At 41.1% G+C, this 18,401-nt stretch overlaps 1 protein-coding gene across 1 annotated transcript in view; it reads right to left on the reverse strand.

Annotated features, from left to right (window-relative positions):
• The window catches only part of DARS1 (aspartyl-tRNA synthetase 1), an 80,704-nt gene extending 64,503 nt beyond the window's left edge, over positions 1 to 16,201 (reverse strand). Inside the window, exons 1-3 of the mRNA XM_062186210.1 lie at positions 15,988 to 16,201; positions 13,993 to 14,050; positions 9,330 to 9,422 (exon numbers count right to left, since the gene is read on the reverse strand). Coding sequence (XP_062042194.1) covers positions 9,330 to 9,422; positions 13,993 to 14,050; positions 15,988 to 16,053 — 217 coding nt within the window. The 5' untranslated portion in view covers positions 16,054 to 16,201. The remainder of the gene's footprint in view (positions 1 to 9,329; positions 9,423 to 13,992; positions 14,051 to 15,987) is intronic.
• Positions 16,202 to 18,401: the final 2,200 nt, after the last annotated feature.

The following is an 18,401-nucleotide window of genomic DNA, read 5'->3' on the forward strand; positions in this document are numbered from 1 at the left end:
GCGAACTTGAAAGGCTTCCATAGCCTTGGCAACTCATGATGACAGCCTAGGGTGGTTACTGGCGCCATAAACTTGAGTGTCAATTTGTTGGGTCAACAACAGGAGTCACTGTGCACTTGCTCCTCATGTGGGATCTCTGTCCTTAATGTGCTGTACATTTTGATTTAATGCTATAACTAGTACTCAAACAGTATGTTTCACTTTGTGTTTCTATGTGGGTGCAAACTGTTGAAATCTTAATATATACTAAATTGATCTTCTGTATATAAAGAGAATTGAAAATGAATCTTGATGCAAATGGAAGGGGAGAGGGAGCGGGAGAGGGGAGGGTTGCGGGTGGGAGGGAAGTTATGGGAGGGGGAAGCCACTGTAATCCATAAGCTGTACATTGGAAATTTATATTCATTAAATAAAAGTTAAAAAAAAAATACATTGGCCAGCACCATGGCTCACTTGGCTAATCCTCTGGCTGCAGTGCCGGCACACCAGGTTCCAGTCCCAGCTGGGATGCCGGATTCTGTCCTGGTTGCTCCTCTTCCCGTCCAGCTCTCTGCTGTGGCCCGGGAAGGCAGTGGAGGATGGCCCAAGTGTTTGGGCCCTGCACCCGTATAGGGAGACCAGGAGGAAGCACCTGGCTCCTGGCTTCAAATCAGCGCACTGTGCTGGCTGCAGCGCGCCAGCCGTAGCAGCCATTTGGGTGGTGAACCAATGGAAAGGAAGACCTTTCTCTCTGTCTCTAACTCTGCCTGCCAAAAAAAAAAAAAAAAAAGATAAAATACAATGTAAAGGGGACAGTACTGTGTGTGGTGTAGCCGGTAAGGACACCGCCTGCTGTGCCGACATCCCATATGGGCACTGGTTCAAGTCCCAGCTGCTCCACTTTTGATCTAGCTCTCTGTTATAGCCTGGGAAAGCAGTAGATGGCCCAAGTCCTTGGGCCTCTGCACCCACATGGGAAGATCCGGAGGAAGCTCCTGGCTTCTGATCGGCACAGCTCTGGTGGTTGCGGCCATCTGGGGAGTGAAACAGCAGATGGAAGCTCTCTTTCTCTGTGCAACTCTGACTTTCAAATAAATAAATAAATCTTAAAAAAAAAAAAAATTAGCATGTATAGTCAGACAAACTAAATGTTCACATACAAAATTGTGTACATGCATACATGTACTACAAAACAGATTTAGGAGTATATCGAATAAATTAAATACGAATAGAAAGAATTGGGACAGAATGCAGGCAGTAGCAAAGAAAAAAAATAAATATCACTATATTTCTATTCTTTGAAAAATTCACCTAAAAGTATTAATGTGCTACTTGGGTAACTTAGTTAAAAAACAAAAATTACAGCTTTACCAAGCTGAGTTCCAAGAACCTCAAAATAGTTTAACATTATATAACTCATTATTATAAACCACCACAATTACATATAGCTGACTGATATTTCCGGTGGTTCTCTCCCATAAAGTTACCATGAAAATGAATTAGTGAATTATCATGGCTTCTTTGGGAAATACAGGGTTGGGTTCCTCACAACCCACAATCATATTTTCATTAACTGATTAGGAAATACACGATCTCACTCTGTGTGTTTTTGTTTAAAAACATCTTAGCTGGTATATATTATTTACTTTTTTAACACTTAACTCAGGGCCACAAGCACTGTACCTCCTGCTGGAACCAAGTATCTAATGCAGTTATCTAATGCATTTATTTGAAAAGCAGTTACAGACAGAGGAGAGACCAGAAAGAGAGAGATCTTCCATCAGCTAGTTCATACCAAATGGCCACCAACAGCTGGGGCTGGGCCAAGCTAAAGCCAGGAGCCAGCAACTTCTTCCAGGTCTCCCACTGGGTGCAGGGACACAAGCACTTGGGCCATCTTCCTCTGCTTTCCCAGGCACATTAGCAAGGAGTTGGATTAGAAGCGGAACAACCAGATCTCAAAGTGGAGGTTTAACCTGCTATGCCACAACGTAGCAAGTATCTTCAACATAAGGCACAATATAGTCTTCTTGTGCTGAGGAATGCTAGAAAAATACTAAGCATTATACTTGGAGGTCATTTTAAATAGCAAAATTGGGGGCCAGTGTTGTGATACAATTGGTTAAGTGGCCACCTGCAAAACCGGCATCCCATACTGGTTCATGTCTTGGCTGCTTCATTTACAATTTAATTTAGCTTCCTGCTAATGGTCTGAGAACAGTAGTAGAACATGGCCCAAGTGCTTGGGCTCCTGTCACCCAAGTGGGAGAACCAGATAAAATTGCTGACTCCAGCTTGGCTAAGCCCTGGCTGCTGCAGGTATCTGTTGAATAACTGACAGAAGATCTCTCTGTCTCTTTCTCTAACTCTGACTTTCAAATAAATACGTAAATCTTTTTCTTTTTTAAAAAAAATAGTAAAATCAACACAAAAATATGAAAAACCTGAGATTAAAAGAGACTGCAGAGGCCGGCGCCACGGGTTCTAGTCCCGGTCGGGGTGCCGGATTCTGTCCCGGTTGCCCCTCTTCCAGTCCAGCTCTCTGCTATGGGCTGGGAGTGCAGTGGAGGATGGCCCAGGTCCTTGGGCCCTGCACCCACATGGGAGACCATGAGAAGCACCTGGCTCCTAGCTTTGGATCAGCGCGATGCGCTGGCTGCAGCGCGCCGGCCGTACCGGCCATTGGAGGAGGGCGAACCAACAGCAAAAGGTCTCTTTCTCTCACTGTCCACTTTGCCTGTCAAAAAAAAAAAAGAGAGACTGCAGAAAGAACACTTGTCTATAGTATGAGAGCTGAAATAAGGAGGCAGAATATCACAGTGCTTTTTAGCTGGGAATGCATGTACTAAGCAACTCAAATTCTGCGTATCTGCACATGTGCAAATCTGGCATGTTTGAGAATGACCATGGAGATGCACTAAGTATTGATCTGGGAGCCACACACACACTTTGGCCAGTTTTTGAATTTATAAATATATAATCCATAAATAAGAGAATCAATAGTATTTCTAAATTTTCATTGTATGGGAAATAGCAAAGAAACAAAAACAGAGTATATAATATAATGAACTTCAATGCACACACACTCAACACAATTATATTTTCAAGAGAAAAGATCAAATTCAACATCTGTTCTTAACAACCAAAAAACTTAGACTAGATGAAAACAACTCTTAAACTACTTTTTAAACTTTGGCATTGTTTTCTAATGATATTTTATGCAGAAACTCTGAAGTTTTCACATAATTCATCAGGAGCTTAAATTTCCACTGTTTGAAAAAATTCTTCATTGTAAAAATCCTGTATGTATGTATTGTAAAAATAAGTGAGACACAAATATATAAAAGAATAAGATGACAATTATTTATCAACAATACCACTGTTTACCTACAGCCTCATGCACTTTAATAAATATCAACTTATGACCATTCTTACTTTAGCTTCACCAAGACATATTTATTTTAATTCCTGTATTATTCCAAAGCAAACCCCAGCCATATTATTTTATCTATACATGTTTTAGTATAGACATCTGAAAGATTTTTTAAAATTCTTAAACATCAAATATCCAGTTAATGTTCAAATATCCAATAGTCCAAACGTCCATTTAGGAAAAAAAAAACCAAAACTATGCACTTTAATCAAGATCCAAATAAGTGACAGGTTAAGGGATCATCTTAAGGTTTAATCCATAAATTCCCTCTCTCTTTTCAATTTAATTATTGAAAAAACTAGGTTGTTTTTGCTCAGTAGTTTCCTACCAGGTTACACTGATTCTATTTCATTTTCATTTAACATGTTCCTTTGTCTTATTTTTCCTGTAATCTGATAAACATATCTAAAGGCTTAATTCAGCTATATTTTAGCTAACATTACTTCATAGACTACTTCATTTTGTTGTGTTTTTTCAAGAGTAGAAACTATTTTTGGTTGTCTTTCCTTTGTGATGTTAGCAAGCAATGATGATCAATGCCTGGTTTACTTACTAGGGGCAAAATGGTAATGTTCTAACATTCTTTTTTCATTTTATTGGCTAGCACATTTCTCTAAACAGACACTTCCTCATATCAATCATTTAGTTTGCAAGTGATATATAATCCATACAGAAATTCCCTTTATTAACTGGTTTACAATATAATGACTTTGTTTCACTGGTTTTTGGCCTGTGGTAACCTCTTTAAGTTAGTCCATGAGTTCCTTATTCATGGAACCATATAGTCTTATCCACCTTCTTTCCTACCTGTTACAAAAAGATATTCTAGATCTGTCTTATACAATTCTTGCCCAGCACTTAAAATTTGCTATTTTTCCAAGTAGCTTTAGTTTCTTTTAGGAGATGATGGCATTTCAAAAATCACAATATGAAACAAGCACTCTGGAAAAGTTTGGCAGTTTTTTTAAATGAAGATAAATATATACCTATCCTGGGATCTTACAATTCCACTCAAGAGAAATAAAAGCGTATATGCAAAGATTTTTACATCAATGTTAATGCCAGCTTTATTCAGAACAGCCAAAAATAGGAAACATTCTACCAGAATGTCCATCAACACATACCTAATAAACAGATTGTAGTATGATCATACAATGGAATACTATTCAACAATTAAAATGAGCAAACACCTAATACATGTAATTTGTACAAAAGAATACATATTATATAATTTAGTCATATGAGTATCTAAAGCAGGCAATATCAAACCTCTCTTACACTCAAAATACTGAAATACAAATAGACTTGGAGAAAAATATTTATTTTTTCTTGTACAATAAAAATATGAAAGGGCAAGAACATACCCAAGAAATTTAAAAAGCTAACATATAGTTAAAAGTTTAATCTAACCAATGATTGAAATGCAAATTAAACAAGAATGAGTAAACTCAAATTTTCTGAAAATGGGAAAATACTAAGTATAGCCATACTACAGAATACTATGAAACCATTAAAAAATAAATGAAGCAGGACTATACATACAGATAGGAGAAATGTCCAAGAGAAAATGCAGGTTAAGAAACTACTGTATTATAAAACTTTTTTTTTTTTTTTTTGTCAGAGTTAGACAGTAAGAGAGAGACAGACAGAAAGGTCTTCCTTCCGTTGCTTCACTCCCCAAATGGCCGCTACGGCTGGCGCTGCGCCAATCGGAAGCCAGGAGCCAGGTATTTCTTCCTGGTCTCCCATGCGGGTGCAGGGGCCCAGGCACTTGGGCCATCCTCCACTGCCCTCCGGGGCCACAGCAGAGAGCTGGACTGGAAGAGGAGCAACTGGGACTAGAACCTGGTGCCCATATGGGATGCCGGCACCACAGGCAGAGGATTAACCAAGTGAGCCATGGCGCTGGCCGCATTATTATAAAACTTTGGTTTCAAACACATACATTCTGCTATTCATAAAAACAAACCTGAAAAGGAGATTAATAATTGATTTTCCACCTTTATGCATCACTTATTTCTGTATTATTTCAAAAAACTATTTTATAATCTAGAATAACAAACATTTCTTTTTGAAAATTATACTGTAAATGATGATGCAGTCATATAAAATACAGGTATAGCATAGGAACTCACTTTTGTAATTTAGTTTAAAGCAATCTCTAAATATTTCAACTTTTCATAGTTGTCTTTGAGAGTAACAAGTGAGCTACTTTTTGATCTCTTGAGAGTAGAATAACGAGTTACTTACTGCTTTATTCTTTAAACTGTTCCAATTTAAAAATACCACATGTGTGTGTTAGTTTTCAATTAAAAGAAAAAAAGGTGTTTCCATTTAATCCTACCAAAATTCCCAGAACCCATTAATTTATTTAATTATATTTTTCTAGATCATATAAACAGAAAGACTTTCTCCCTTCATCAGCTTGCATCACCATGATAAATTCCTTGCAACTTGTTTCATATTTTTAGGCAAGCACTGTCACTTAAGAGACTAAAATTATTTATCACAAGCAGAATAAACCACTAGCAGATGATATTTTTTCACTTTTGTGATGCTTTGTAATTGTCTTCTAGTTTCTTTTTCTTTTTTGACAGGCAGAGTGGACAGTGAGAGAGACAGAGAGAAAGGTCTTCCTTTTCGCCGTTGGTTCACCCTCCAATGGCTGCCACGGCCGGCGCACCGCGCTGATCCGAAGCCAGGAGCCAGGTGCTTATCCTGGTCTCCCATGCGGGTGCAAGGCCCAAGCACTTGGGCCATCCTCCACTGCACTCCCAGGCCACAGCAAAGAGCTGGCCTGGAAGAGGGGCAACCGGGATAGAATCTGGTGCCCCGACCGGGACTAGAACCTGGGGTGCCGGGGCCGCAAGGCGGAGGATTAGCTTATTGAGCTGCGGTGCTGGCCTCTTCTAGTTTCTTAGAATACTTGCTGGTAAACAAGAGTGTCAAATTGTTAAATCAACAACAGGAGTCACTGTGTACTTACGTCCCATGTGGGATCTGTCCTTAATGGGTTGTCCAATGTGAAGTAATGCTATAGCTAGTACTGAAACAGTATTTTTACACTTTGTGTTTCTGTGTGGGTGCAAACTGATGAAATCTTTACTTAGTATATACTGAATTGATCTCCTGTATATAAAGATAATTGAAAATGAAAAAAAAAAAACTTGGTGTTAAATTGGAAATTACATAGAAAATTAATCAATTAAAAAAAAAAATCATGTAGGATCTCTGTCCTTAATGTGCTGTACACTGTGATTTAATGCTATAACTGGTACTCCAACAGTATTTTTCACTTTGTGTTGCTATCTGAGGGCAAACTGTTGAAATCTTTATATATACTAAACTGTTTTTCTGTATATAAGGAGAATTGAAAATGAATCTTGATGTGAATGGAAGGGGAGGGTTGTGGGTGGGAGGGAAGTTATTGGGGGGGGGAGCCATTGTAATCCATAAGCTGTACTTTGGAAATTTATATTCATTAAATTAAAGATTAAAAATAAATAAATGAAAATAAAAAAAAAATACTTGCTGGATCATCTCAATCACAGTAAGTTACTCCAAGACCAAGTATAAGATCCAGATGACAATGCTTTGTGTATAAAGCAACTCCCATTTAGTATTTAATTTATTCATCAATTATTCACTAGGGTTTTTATTGAGTACTGTGTATCAAACAAAGAAATAAAATAAGCAGTAGTACCTTCTATGAGTCTACAATAGGAAATAAGATACACAAAAAACTACCATGAAATGAAAGTAAGTATACTCATTAGTACAAATCCAGTATTCAAACATAGGTCAGTCTCACTCAAAAGTTTGTCATCATAACTGACATGGTGGAACTAAGCAGGAAGTTTAGGTAGGAAAGGTTGACCTGCAGTATTTTCTCACAATTTCTGCATAGCCCTCCATTGTAACCCCACCCCCTAACCTGTCAATCCAGTATGCCCATTTTGCTTGAAGCACCTGTCTCTCATCCAGGACCAGAGGAGATGCCACGATGAACATTGGGACGTTAAGCTCTATCTGGAAGCACCATGAAACTCCCAAACAGCCTCATACATACTGAACTCCACTATGTTTGTACATTCAATTAGGGCACCATCCCTACCTCATAAAAAGGGACTTATTCAGGTGGAAACACCCTTTTGGCTTCCAGAGCATGCTTATGGGTCCTCAGGCCTCCCCTCATTTTCGCCTAGTAGGCAACTCTCAGGTGCACTCATGATGGGGATCTCTCTATGTGGGTGGCTCACACTCACACATGAATGTATATTCACTCCCTCTCTTGTAAAGAAGTTCTATTCTCACTTGTCCACTATGTTTATGCTTCTGCTTTGAATTCTTATCTCTGTGGGGCCAAGAACTTAAAATAAAAATTGACATACATACATCCATAACATAACCTTTGAGAAATATCACTCACTTTTGTGTTTTAAATATTACGAAAGATAAATATAAGGGATAAAATGAAGCAGTGGGTATGAAGCAGTGGGTATTTTTAGTTCAGGTTTATATGTAGCATGTGTTCTATGTTTAGGAAACACAGTGCTCAGTTCAGAAAGCAAAGGCTCCCAAAGTAAATGAAGGATTACAACATATTGTGATTATCTGCTGATAGAGTAAGTGTCAGCCTCTCAGGAAGGGATATTAGTATTATTCAAAAGTTTTAAAACACTACCAGCACTCTTTTACTCTTTTCAAAATCCATCAGCATTCATCTATTTGCAGGCAGGATACTGGAAGCATAGATATTAGCAGTGATCTTGAGAGACTGATATATAAATGTTGGAAATTTAAAATCATGAGCACATACGGGGATACTTCCAAAAGTTCATGGAAAATGGAATGAAAAATTTTATTTTGGTACAAAATGATTTGTAAATACATGCACAAAAAGAATCTTCAAAAAGTTCATGAAAAATGTATATTCTGAAAAACCTATCATGGACTTCAGTTTTTTGGTTTTTTTTTAGCTACTTTAAGTAACTTTTATCCATATACCCCACAAACTTTTTGAAGTAGATTTGTATTAATTCTACAATAAAAGTTATTCTAAATTACAATTAAGAAACACTATTGCATAGTATATATTAATTACTATAGAAGGAAAGAACTCTAATAAAGATATAATTATCAGAAAGCTTCTGAATTCTGTTCATACCACAATTACCATGAGACTTGGGTCGACATCATCCTGAACCTGTCTTTTCATTTATAAAGCAGAATATCAATGCCTATTCTGCCTACTTTATAAATTTGTATGGACAACCAAATGTGAAAGTGTGAAAATATTAAATTATAAAGTAACATAAAAGCCATTATTATCTTTAGAAAATTTCAAATTTTAGGTTGGACCAATTTTCCACAAGAAACCAAGGTTTGTCTAAACTATCCTAATATTTCTTCTCTATTGTTCACACTAAATCCTTAGCGTTGACCAAAACGACCTTTAAAAATGATAAAAATACTCTGTATTTGCTGTCATTCCATAGTGGGAGCCACTAACCACATATGGCTTAAGCACTCAAAATAACAGTTGGTGGGGCCAAGCTACTGAATTTCCATTTAAACTTAAATAGCTATGTGCGGCCAGTGGCTTCTGTACTCGACAGCCTAGTGCCTTAGCCTTATCTCTCTGCTACCTCCCTATTCATCTAATCATTACAAATTGACAAGTTTTTCAAAAAACTTACTTAAATAAACTTTTAAGAGATGCTAGAAAAGTATCTTGAAGTTTTAGATTTCATCAATCTTCAGGGTCAAGCTATCTTTAATCTTAAAGGAATTTAAAACTAACCATGGTACAGCAATTTAAGAAAAAAAAGTTATGTGTTTTTGCTTTGTTCTGTTTTTAAAGACTTACTTTGACCGGTGAGGAATTTGCAAGACAAAAATACATTGTCAATCTTACCTTTAGCTCTGCTTGTGTGAACTCTCCCACGTACCCAAACAACTTCATCAGCTTTTTGTACTGTCAAGTCTTTAACCCAAACCAAAACTCGATCTGTGAAAAACAGTGAAACAATTTTTCCATTCAGAATTTACAAAGAGATCATAATTGTTTCTGTCTAGTAGCTCTGTGTACTTGGTATCATTCTAAATAATTCTCAATCCTTGGTAACACTTCTCTATCCTTTCCATATGCAATTCTCCTCAAGTTTTGTGAATAATACTTCCTAAATATATTTTAGTGGGCTGGCGCCGTGGCAGAGCAAGCTAAGCTTCTGCCTGTGTGTTAGCATTCCATTTGGGCACAGGTTCGAGTCCTGGCTGCTCCACTTCTGATCCAACCCCCTGCTAATTTACCTGGGAAAGCAGGGGAGGACGGCCCAAATCCTTGGGCCCCCGCACCCACATGGGACATCTGGAAGAAGGTCCTGGCTTTACATCAGCTCAGCTCAGGCCACTGCGGTCATTTGGGGAGTCAACCAGTAGATGGAAGACCTTTCTCTCTCTCCCTCTCTGTCTGTACCTCTCAAATAAATAAAATCTTAAAAAAAAAATTTAAAGAAGGACTAAGTCACATCTTCTTAAATATAAATATTTCTAAAATTAATCCAGAGGCTGCCTCTGTGGTGTAGTGGATAAAGCCACTGTGGTGCCAGTATCCCATATGGGCGCCAGTTTTGAGTCCCGGCTGCTCCACTTCCAATCCAGTTTTCTGCCATGGCCTGGGAAAGCAGTAGAAGATGGCTCAAGTCCTTGGGCTCCTGCACAGCGTGGAAGACCCAGGAGAAGTTCCTGGCTCCTGGCTTCTGATCAGCACAGCTCTGGTCATTGCAGTCATTTGGGGAGTGAATCAGTGGATGGAAGACCTCTCTCTCTCTCTGTGCCTCTTTCAAATTAATAAATAAATCTTTAAAAAAGAAAAAAAATCTAAGAAAAAAATTAATCCAATTCTCTATCTTTACTACTACCATCCTAAATCAAGCTATTATTACCTCTTGTTTAAACTATAGGAAATAACATCCTAATTGGCAAACTCCTGGACCTCTTCTATATCAGTTATAATGCAGCCGGAGACAGTTTTAAAATGTAAAATTTGCTGGAACAGTTGAATGACCTTTAAGGCCAAACAGTCTGTCCTCACCTACCTATGCCTACGAGGACACGGTATTTTTGCTTGCCTGCTATAGTATATAATCAGCTAGCCTGAACAGGTATCATAGCACCACATTCTCCAGGACACAGTAAAAGCATGCTATATCAGAGATATACAAAGTCTTTCTCTCTAGGATTTAATACACAGATCTGGGAGTGAGGCTCTCCACGTTCCCTTCATTTAGGTGAGATAATGCAAGCTCAAGGTTGCAGCCATCTTCTTTCCCATTTAGCATGAGTTTGCAGGACAAGAAAATGAGGCCAATATCCTAAAAGCAGCAGTCCAGAGGTAGAGAGAGAAAGCCTGAAAATGCTGGATGGTAGATGATGACTCAAAAACTTGGGTTTATTTTTAGAAAGCTACTTTAATTTTTTTTATTGTGTATATTTTCCCAACAAAGTTAAAGAAGTAAAAGTGATTTTGTAATCATAAGGCAAATCAAATTTAAAACAACAGTAAGACTCACATGACGGTATATTAATCCCAAAACGTAAAATTCACAGCCAGCCCTCTAAATTAGAGGTAGTACTTTGAATGGCCTAGAACTTAAGGGGCGGGTGCTGTGCCGCAGCAGGTTAAAGCCCTGGCCTGCAGCACCGGCTGCAGTCCAGGCTGCTCCACTTCTGATCCAGCTCTCTGCTTTAGCCTGGGAAAGCAGAAGATGGCCCAAGTCTTTGGGCCCCTGTACCCACATGGGAGACCCAGAAGAAGCTCCTGGCTCCTGGCTTCAGATCAGCTCAGCTCTGACCACTGCGGTCATCTGGAGAGTAAACCAGCAGATGGACAAACTCTCTCTCTCTCTCTCTGGCTCTACCTCTTTCTGTAACTCTTTCAAATAAATAAAAGAAATCTTAAAAAAAAAAAAAAGAACTTAAAGGTTTGCAGTAATACTAAGGATAAAAGACATATTTGGATGTCTACAAAGAAAAAAGATTACTAAACAGTTGAGAGTTGAGTAAGATAAATCTCTAAGACAAAAAAGCAAATATTTACAAATAAAAAAACCTGTAGGGTGGCTGATTGTAATGTTGACATCCCATAATGGAGCACTGGTTCAAGTCCCAGCTGCTTAGCTTCTGATCCAGCTCTTTTGGCTAATGTGCCTGGAAAGATAGTGGAAGCAGTCCAAATAGTTGGGCCCCTGCCATCCACATGGAAAACCAGGATGGACTTCCTGACTGTGGCTTAGGTCTGGCCCAGCCCCAAATGTCACAGTCATTTGTGAAGTGAACCAGCAGATGGAAGATCCTTTCCCTCTGTCTCCCCCTCTCTCTGCCACTATGCTTTTCAAATAAATAAATCTTAATGTCCCCCTCTCCCCCCAAAAACAAAACCTAAAGATCTGAAACAATTAATGTGAGTCAAATCAATTTCAAAGAAATATAAAGATACAAAGGTTTTTTTTTTTAAGAGAGCTGTAGTAAGAATTCAAGAACAGTTTCATTCTTAGATATTCAGGCTAAGAGTGAAAAAATGTGTGGAGAGAGGGGGCTGAGTTCCAAATTACACCTTGGCGGCCTATGCCCCGGCTTACTAGGCTAATCATCTGCCTGCAGAGCCAGCACCCCGGGTTCTAGTCCCAGTCGGGGCGCCGGATCCTGTCCTGGTTGCTCCTCTTCCAGTCCAGCTCTCTGATGTGGCCCAGGAAGGCAGTGGAGGATGGCCCAAGTGCTTGGGCCATGCATCTGCGTGGGAGAGCGGGAGGAAGCACCTGGCTCCTGGTTTCGGATCGACGCAGTGTGCCTTATGCAGCCATTTGGGGGGTGAACCAACGGAAGGAAGACCTTTCTCTCTGTCTCTCTCTCTCTCTCACTGTCTAACTCTGCCTGTCAAAAAAAAAAAAAAAAAAAAAAAATTAAAAAATGACAGCTTGGCCTAAGAAGACAGAGGGGTGGAAAGACCTACAGGCTCTGGGATCAAACTTGGTTCCACTATTCCAGGTCTGGCATATTCTTTCTGGTCGTGTGGGGTAAAGTTTCTTGTCTTTCAACTTTTGAGAATTTTAAAGGATGTTGTAAGAATTAAGTGGGAAAATAGATTTTTAGAAAGAGTCAAGCAGACGGAAGTTTAATAAATAATAACCAGGCCGGCGCCGCGGCTCACTAGGCTAATCCTCCGCCTTGCGGCGCTGGCACACCGGGTTCTAGTCCCGGTCGGGGCACCGATCCTGTCCCGGTTGCCCCTCTTCCAGGCCAGCTCTCTGCTGTGGCCAGGGAGTGCAGTGGAGGATGGCCCAAGTCCTTGGGCCCTGTACCCCATGGGAGACCAGGAGAAGCACCTGGCTCCTGCCATCGGATCAGCGCGGTGCGCCGGCCGCAGCGCGCCTACCACGGCGGCCATTGGAGGGTGAGCCAACGGCAAAAGGAAGACCTTTCTCTCTGTCTCTCTCTCACTGTCCACTCTGCCTGTCAAAGAAAATAAATAAATAAATAAATAAAAACCAAACTAGTCAGAGATTTAGGATAAAGTAAGGGTGATAAAGTCAATAAAGCAAGCAGAAAGGCTGCATGTGATGAAGGCTTTTTTTTTTTTTTTTTTGACAGGCAGAGTTTAGACAGTGAGAGAGAGAGACAGACAGAAAATTCTTCCTTTTTCCTTTGGTTCACCCCCCAAGTGGCTGCTATGACCTGTGCGCTGTGCTGGTCCGAAGCCAGGAGCCAGCTGCTTCTTCCTGGTCTCCCATGCGGGTGCAGGGCCCAAGGACCTAGGCCATCCTCCACTGCACTCCTGGGCCACAGCAGAGAGCTGGACTGGAAGAGGAGCAACCGGGACAGAATCCGGCGCCCCAGCCTAGACTAGAACCCAGTGTGCTGGCGCCGCAGGAGGAGGATTAGCCTAGTGAGCTGCGGTGCCGGCTGAAGGCAGTTACTATTAACAACTCTTCTTTTATCCCCTACACCAGAATTAAATCTTCCTAATTATTTAGGAATATTTTAATAATGACCTACACTTTGTAATGCATCACTGAATCTACAATATCCATTTAACCTATCTTCTTCCTTTTCTAGATTATCTAAACTGATGTTTATAAGGGGTATGGCATCTAGTTGAATTATTAATATTATTTAAGGTTTTCAAGTATTTTAATGATCTCACCCTTACTTAAAATTTCTTTTTAAAAATTTACTTACTTATTTGTGAAAGGCAGAGTTACAGCGATACAGGGAGAAGCAGAAAGAGATTTTCCATCCATGGATTCACTCTCCAAATGGCCACAATGGCCGGGGCTGGGTCAGGCCAAAGCTGGAGGCCTGTAACTCCAGCCAGGTCTTACTTGGGCCATCTTCTGCTGCTTTCCCAGGTGCATCAGTGGAGTAGCCGGGACATGAACCAGCATCCATGTGTGATGTCAGTATTGTAGGCAGTGGCTTAACCTGCTGAACCTCAATACTAGCCCCCTTACTTAAAATTTCATGAAAAGCTTTCTTAGAATTAGAAAAAAGCGTTTATTTTTTATCGCATAGCTACTAACCTGGTTTTTCTTGTGACTGTATCATTGAACATATTCCATATCTCTCTTTAGCATAATCCTACAAAAAAAGTTTGCATATGACTTTATTTGAACACTAATAACATAGTAAACACATAAACAGTAACAGAAGATAAAACTGAATTGGATTTAACTTTCAGCATTATTTCAGTGCCAGTAGTTTTAAAATGTGGAAATCTGCCATTTAATAAATACTCAATGAAAGAAAATCATCCAGTTTCTGGTTACTTTTGAAGATCACCACTCCTAAATGGATAAACCATACATAACAGCGATTCTCATGAAGTTTATACACATGTACAACACAGCTTAACTACCTTCTTCAGAAAGGAGATTAAAGTACTTCAAAGCAACCATATAAATTTCCTCTGTGAAGGGAGTAGGATGAAGTACCACCATTTTATTAACTTCCTATCACAGGAAGAGATTTTTAAAGAGAACCAACGTTTTGAACTAAGTTTTCTGAGCACCAGATGTCCACAGTTTTTAGAAACTGAGGATGCTGGATATTAATAGCAACTTTCTTTCTGTAAAGTATTGTCCAAAAATTCACCAGCTTCCTGTACCCAAAAACCAGCTTCAGGATACCAGGTTACAAGAGCTCAAAAATGACAACCTAATAATATCAAATTTCTTGTTAGATTTAAAATTAGGAACAGGAAACAAGAAACCCAGAGTCTAGACTATTAATAAACTATATTTATTCAATATGTAAGTGGCCTTTAGGCATACTTAACCACTAAAACCATCTCTTAAGATCCTTCATGTAACTCTGCCATAGCTTTTTCTTATATCTAGACCTAGGTTATGTGCAAGGATGCACTGCTGGTTTATGTAATTCAAAAGGTCAAGAATAAACAATAATCTCCTTAGATTTTTACAAGGTAACAAGCTCTGTACGACAAAACAAGGTTCTGCTACTTCATAGCCTGTTGGAATCCTTTCCTTTAGATCTGGAGGACACTGGGTTTTGTGTCTATATTAAAATAATCCAGAAAACATTTGGGTGCTTACTGGATATTTTTTTCCAAATATAAAACACACTTTAAGAACAAGGATAACCTGAACCACAGTAAAGAGATACAGTCACATAATGAAGCCTGAAAGCAGCATAAATAGGCCAAAATTTGTGAAGAAAAAAAAGATCCCAACCATTCTAATTAGTACTATTCATATATGTATATATATATATATGCACACATATATTCCTTTTAGTATTCTGAGATGAACTACTTCTTGTGTAGTCTACCAAAAATTCCTAACTCCTTAGTTGAGAAATCAGGAGCCTCATTGGGATAAAGGCTCATATTACCATAGCACACATAATTCACTGTTTGGTTTCAAACGTTCATTTCTGAAAAAGCAATGAAAAGATCACTGGGTGCTATGCATTACCCATGTGATTTTGGGACACTCGATCTCAGATGCGTTCTCTTGCAACCTTAGCTACTTAACTTCCCTGAGTGACTGCGAGGGAACAAGCAATGACAGGTTCTTTAACGCTGTCACATGGCAAATCGGTCATTAAACAGATGGTGGGGGTGGGGTGGGGCCGTCATTACCTGCCAGACATTAGGAAAATCGCCCTATCGATTACTGGTGGTTATTAAAATGTTTCCCGGCGGAGGGGGTATTACGTGCAGGACGTGCCTAACCCAGAGGGGCGCTCACAGTGGCAGCGCCGCTCCTACTTCCGGGGCAGCTGGTGCTGCACGCCCACCCCACCCCGAGGACACGCTTCTCGCAGGCCAGGACCCCCAGGCACCCTGTAAGAAAGGCGGGCCCGAGCGGGGCTGGCCACGATGCTCGGGCAAGGGCCCTGCAGGGGCTCTGGGCGCCGGCACCCCTGACCCGCGGCCTGTCGGAAAAGAACTGACAAGGACCCAGAGGGCAGGGCCCCGCTCACCCTACTCCCTCCCTCGGCGCGGAATGGCCCAGGGGTCTGTCCTCCCAGGCCCCGCGAAGGAGGAAACCCACTTCCGCCGCGTCCATGATCTCCCGCGGCTTCTCCTGACTCTTGCGGCTGGCGTTGGCACTGGGCATCGCGACAGCAAACGGGGCAGTGGACACTACCCTCCCTCGCAGGCTTCCGTAGGGCTGGCTAAACGGGCTTCTCCCTCCCCGCTCAGTCTCCGCCCTCCCGGCCCGGCGGTCTCAGCACGTTCGCCCGCACTCCGCGTGGAGGGTCAGTTCCGAAAAGATCGCGAGAGCTCTAGCTCTCGCGAGATCCCAGAGGCCCGGGACGCGAACGACCGTGCGCCGCCGCCTGCCCCCGCCCCTTGCCCCGCCTTTTTGTCCCTCCCCTCTGGGACTCTCTCCGGAGTCGAAGGGAATCCTCGGGAATTCGTTAGAATCTCGCGGGATTGGCTTGGAGGGTGGGGTCCCAGGGTAGCCTTTGCGCTGTTGGAGGTGTCGTCAACCCTTTAGCAGCTCGGCTTTGTTTTCCAACCCTTCCAGTTCCTCTCGGCGTAACCTCAGACTGGTCACTAAAACATCCACCCAAGGTCCGGTCTCGGTTTTTCCTCTTGCGCTCCCCCAATTTCACTCTGCCTGGGCTCAAAGGCCTCTTCGAAAACCTGTTGACCTACGTATTGGGACCCAGAAGAGTGATGGGTTGGCTGCTGAGGCCGGATGGGGTCCCAGCACCCAAGGACCAGACGGGTGTAAATACAATGGCAGCAATAACCAGTACCCGCACAATTGTACTGGTTGCCTGTACCTGTTGGCGTCGTTAGTCAATGCATAGCGTTGATTATTCCATGAATGAATCGCCCAAGTTAAACTTTTTCTGAAAAACACTGCCACTAATGAACCTTTTATCGAAATGGATAGTAACTTGGGAGACTTGATTAAATATTGTTTACTCTGCCAGTCTTTGCCCTCCATCGAGTTTCAGCTGTCTGTATTATTGCCTTAGATCCACACAAAGTGACACAGCCAATACTTGTCAGGGGGTTCATGTAGACCCCAACGCCAACGAAAGCTCTCCCCAAGTTCCCTCCTTCAGGTCTTGGGATACGGTAGAGATGAGACAGACATGGTCCCTACCCTTGTGTAGCTTACCGTCTGATTGTGGGTGGGAAAATTTGGCCTCGTTTAATTTATCAGTGATAATTTATAAGTATCTACTTTGTGCTAGGTGTTATATTAGGCACTACCAATAAAAAAGATAAGCCATGGTTTCTGTTCTAATACTACACAGGGACCCTGGCTGATGGATGCTTTTGATATATGCTTTCCTGATCTTGGAGGCAGAAAGAGAACCTAGCTGTGGAAGTGGCTGCCTGGAAGTGACACATCTCACATTATTCTATTTCATTAGCCAAAACAAGTCATATGACCATTCCCAAATTTAAGGGGTTAGGGCAATTTATTATTTCTCAGGGAGCAACAATGAATGCTTGTGATCAAAATACATTCCATTAAAATATATTTTTTCCATTATGCTAATGGGTAAAGTTGTTGCATCTTCAGATTTTTAAAAAAAGCTTTTATTCCCTCAACTAGGAACAGTCCTAACATACGAACTGATTGTCAGAAATCTGGAAACAAATCCTATCTGGTGTCCCTTTGCTAGGTTAGAGATCTCATCTTCCCATCTGTCCATGTGGTTTCTCCATGCACTTTTTCTGACAGATTATTCTGTGGAGCCATCTACACCCTGGACACCATCCTAGGCTCTAGCCCCTACCGTCATGGCTAGAAGCCTGGTGACCCCATGGCCCAACCACCAGTGTCAGCTCCACCTCCATCCTAATGGGATTCTCTACTCCTATTTCCCTGCCCGCACCCCCCCCCCCCCAACAAAGGTTTAACAGGACCTGTTCTTGAACACGTGGAGCTCGCTCTCTCTCTCTCTCTCTCTCCCTCTATCTCTCTCTCTTGATCTCTCTCTTACCCTCTTTTTCTCCCTCTTTTCCTTCATCACCCCTTCCCTCCAGTCTGTTGGGTTTCCCCACCAATAAACACTTTCCCTTACTCAGGTGTTTGGTGTGTTTTGTGGTGGCCTTACATAAGTAATACACTGTCTAAATCTAAAACTGACTTTTATAGCTTTACAAATTAAATTAGCCTTGAGCTTGGCCTTGCTTGTCTTGGGTGTTCCTGTCTTGATAGGAACCAATGGGTGTTCTGCCAACTACCAAGATGTCCATTCCAAACCCTACATTTAGACCACAGAAATGCTGTGATCTAAATCACATACAGGTAGACCCGTAGGCTTACTAAGCCCATCGAGGGTGATGCTATTAAGAGGTTTGAAACACCATTGTGATTCATGATCCTTTGAATGTGATTCTTTTCATCCTAGTAAAAAGACAATCACTGGCTATCTGCTAAGTCAGTTAAACTGGTCCTGACCTTTTGAATGCTCTGGAAATTTGCGTGTGCCA

This window comes from Lepus europaeus, chromosome 1, assembly GCF_033115175.1.
Source record: "Lepus europaeus isolate LE1 chromosome 1, mLepTim1.pri, whole genome shotgun sequence".
In the NCBI taxonomy this organism is placed as follows: Eukaryota; Metazoa; Chordata; class Mammalia; order Lagomorpha; family Leporidae; genus Lepus; species Lepus europaeus.